The following is a 3,720-nucleotide window of genomic DNA, read 5'->3' on the forward strand; positions in this document are numbered from 1 at the left end:
TCGCCTGCCAATGATGTCATAACCCCTCGATTTCCGGTTTTGTTTTGTAGAAAACATGGAAACACCAAAGACGCTTTAATATGTTGTGTGTTTTAATAGACCGGTGACGACCGCACAGAGTAGCATTATAACAGAACTTTCAAATGTATCTAGTATGATAAAACAGCGCTGCTTTACCCCACATACGCACGACCGGAAGCAGCGGAAGCGGTCGACTGTGGCATAATAAAAGCTCCGCTGCTTTCCAGCCGTGTGTCGCGCTCGTTCAGCGCCTCGTTTCGCTTCGACGGCTTTCAGCCTCACCCTGCTTCATTCTACTACGTTAATAAATCATTAGCTCATCCATGAACATGATTTCTGCCCAAGTCCCGTCGGATTGCATCAGCTGTGTGGATGAAGGCTACAACTCCCATGATTCCACACTCAGTCACAGCTAAGCCTTTGTCTATTTGTTTATTTTGAATACGTGCCCTCTAGTGGCGAAAATTACATATTATGCCTTTAATTCCTGAAACTCATCATGATTCAGTTCAGATGTCTTTAGCAAGTTACAATAATGTCATTTTTACTGTGAAATATGGGGTCATATGTTTACTGAAATTGATTAAATTATAAAATTGTATCATTTTATTAAATTAAAATAAAAGATAGTATAATAAATAATAAAACAAAAACACTCAAAATAAAACTTTCTAAAAATTAATGATACAAATGTAAACATTTAAATGAATAATACACTTACAAAAAAATCTAAACAATGTAAAATTAAAATGATTACATAATTTAACATAAAAATACTAAAAATAAAACCAAATATAAATTACTTTTTTTTATTTATTTTTTATTTTTTATGATTTAATTCATTTTTAGATTTTTAGTAAGGGTGTTATTTTGATTAATTTGAAAATAAAAAAAATCTAAAAGCATTTACAAAAAAAATTAATATTAATTTTAATTTTACATTTTTAATAAGTAATCAAAACATAATAAAAATAAAACACAAAAATGTAATATTAAAAATGTAAAATTAAAATTAGTAAGTAATCAAAACATAATCAAAATAAAACACTTACAAAAATGTAATATTAAAAATTAAAAATTTAAATAAATCAATAATTAAAAAACACTTACCGAAAATGAATTAAATTACAAAAATGTAACAAATAAAATAAATCATTAAAATAAATATACAAAAAAATTAATTAAACTGAATTTGATAAATGAATGATTAAATCATTATTAATTCATGAAAATTAAAATAATAAAAAAATCTAAATAAAATAAAGTCTATTACCAAATCCTAACCCTAACAGAAAACTTTATGCATTTTTACAATTAAAAAAACTACTTAATTTATTTTTATATAGTTTTTTTTTTTACAAATGAGAACATCCCTGGACGTCTGCAAAAGGAGTGCAACTTTGGCGCCAAAATGTGGTTAAGGAGGAACACATACACACAATGCTCATGCATACGTCAGAAACAACATTCAATCGGCCTTCAGTCAACGGGACACAGACGTTTACATACATATGAGACGGTATATATGTATGTTCCAGCAATGATCAGAACACAACGGTTGACAGCCATTATTCCAGAACGACGGAGAAACTCACCATCTTCAACAAGAGCAGAGCGAGAGCGGGTTAGGGGTTAGAGCGAGTGTTAACATTTCTGAGAAGCATACCAGAGAACAACAACATAATGAAGCCTGTCAGACTGAGACACAAGCATCAGCCGTGAGTGGATCAGCACCTTTCAGAGCGATGACTTTGCTGGCCGGGTTCATGATGGCGCTGTCTGCCGTGATCGGCCGGCGGATCGGCTCGCTCGGGTCGCTCAGGTCCACGATCAGCACCTGATTCTGCTCGCCCACCTTCTCTCGGATGCAGATGAAGCGGTCCGACTCCATGGTCAAGCAGCTGAAGCTGATGCTGGCTGGACTCACTCCCAGCGTCTGCAGCTAGAGGGCGACAGCAGTCAGAAAAACACTACAGAACTCCACCGGTCCGAACTAGCTGATTCAATAAAGGCAAACATTTTTATGATTTTTATATAATTATTAGTTGATATATACAAAAATCATAAAATGTCAAATGAAAGTAAATGTAAAATAAAAACACTCAAAATTTAAAAATTCCTAAAAAAAACAAATCATTAAAATTGTAACATTAAAGTGAATAATTTTAATATAAAAATAAACCAAATTAAAACACTTAAAAAATTTTATCATAATGTAAAATTGATCTAATAATAAAATAATTAATACAAATGCTGTAAAAATTCCTAAAACAAATAAATCATTAAAATTGTAACATTAAAGTGAATAATTTTAATATAAAAATAAACCAAATTAAAACACTTAAAATTTTTTATCATAATGTAAAATTGATCTAATAATAAAATAATTAATACAAATGCTCAAAATACTAAAAAAATTCAATAAATCATAAAATGCTAAATAAATTTATTTTTAATTTATATTATATTATTTAATTTTTAGTAAGCATTTCATTTTGATGAATTAAAATTTTTTTAAATTTAAACATAGAAATGCAAAATTAATAAAACATTAAAATTTAAAATATAAAATAAACAATTAAATCATAGAAATGTAATTAAATAAATTTATTTTTAATTTATATTGTATTATTTAATTTTTAGTAAGCATTTCATTTTGATGAATTAAAAAAAAATTAAATTTAAACAGAAATGCAAAATTAATAAAACATTAAAATTTAAAATATAAAATAAACAATTAAATCATAGAAATGTAATTTTAATGAATATTTTAAACAAATTACAAATAAAAATAAAACAATTAAATCATAAAATGTAAAATAAAATTAACATTAAAAAATAATTAAAATTAAACAAAAAATGTATTAAATCATAAAATGTAAAATTCAAATGAATAAAGAAAAATAAAAACTACACAATTAAATCATAAAAATCTATAATTAATGAATATTCATAACATTTAAAATCTAAATAAAACAAATAATTAAATCAAAACGTAAAATTAATCAACTGAAAAATTTAATAATCAAAATAATAAAATTTAAAATTAAAATGAATAATTATAAAACTAAATAAAAAAAATATAATCAGAATATATCATAATCAAAAATTATATCAAATATGTAAATAAAATTTTCAAAATAAAACTATTTATTTTATTTGTTTACCTGCATGTCATGTGACCTTCGACATCAGACAACCATGAAAATGTGAATGTGTCATTGTAACTGAAATATTAACTCGAAAACTCAGGGGTACTTCAAGTAAATATTTTAGGTCAAAGGGGTTCAGCTGACAAACAAAAAAAAATCAAATTTGGTCATTCCTGCAATAAAGCATCAAGCGATAAAACAACTCTGGTGTTAATCAAGAGTTTCTGTTCTAACCAACGTTGAAGTTCAAGATATTTTGACATTATCTTTGATATTTTCCTCAAAGTAAACTCTCAGCACAGCCGTATATTAAACATGAAACATGTCCTGATGCTGTTTCATGGGTGTTTGGGTCATGCAGACGGCTGAAACCTCACACTCTTCAGGGCTCAGGAGTTTCTCTCGGGGCTCTGAATGATTCACTGCTGAGAAACATGGCATCTGACGGGAACATACTGCTTACGAAAGGACCTGGAGATACTGTATAGTAGCCTACGGCCAACACACACACACACACACACAACACACACAACACACAGACACACAG

General features: G+C 28.1%; 1 protein-coding gene across 1 annotated transcript in view; it reads right to left on the reverse strand.

Moving 5' to 3' along the window:
* The window catches only part of LOC107722848 (clathrin heavy chain 1-like), a 53,621-nt gene that overhangs the window by 42,441 nt on the left and 7,460 nt on the right, over nt 1-3,720 (reverse strand). Inside the window, exons 2-3 of the mRNA XM_016531343.1 lie at nt 1,756-1,963; nt 1,617-1,619 (exon numbers count right to left, since the gene is read on the reverse strand). Of these exons, the coding sequence (XP_016386829.1) occupies nt 1,617-1,619; nt 1,756-1,963 (211 nt within the window). The remainder of the gene's footprint in view (nt 1-1,616; nt 1,620-1,755; nt 1,964-3,720) is intronic.

This window comes from Sinocyclocheilus rhinocerous, unplaced genomic scaffold (genome assembly GCF_001515625.1).
Source record: "Sinocyclocheilus rhinocerous isolate Xijiao unplaced genomic scaffold, SAMN03320098_v1.1 scaffold1596, whole genome shotgun sequence".
Classification (NCBI taxonomy): domain Eukaryota; kingdom Metazoa; phylum Chordata; class Actinopteri; order Cypriniformes; family Cyprinidae; genus Sinocyclocheilus; species Sinocyclocheilus rhinocerous.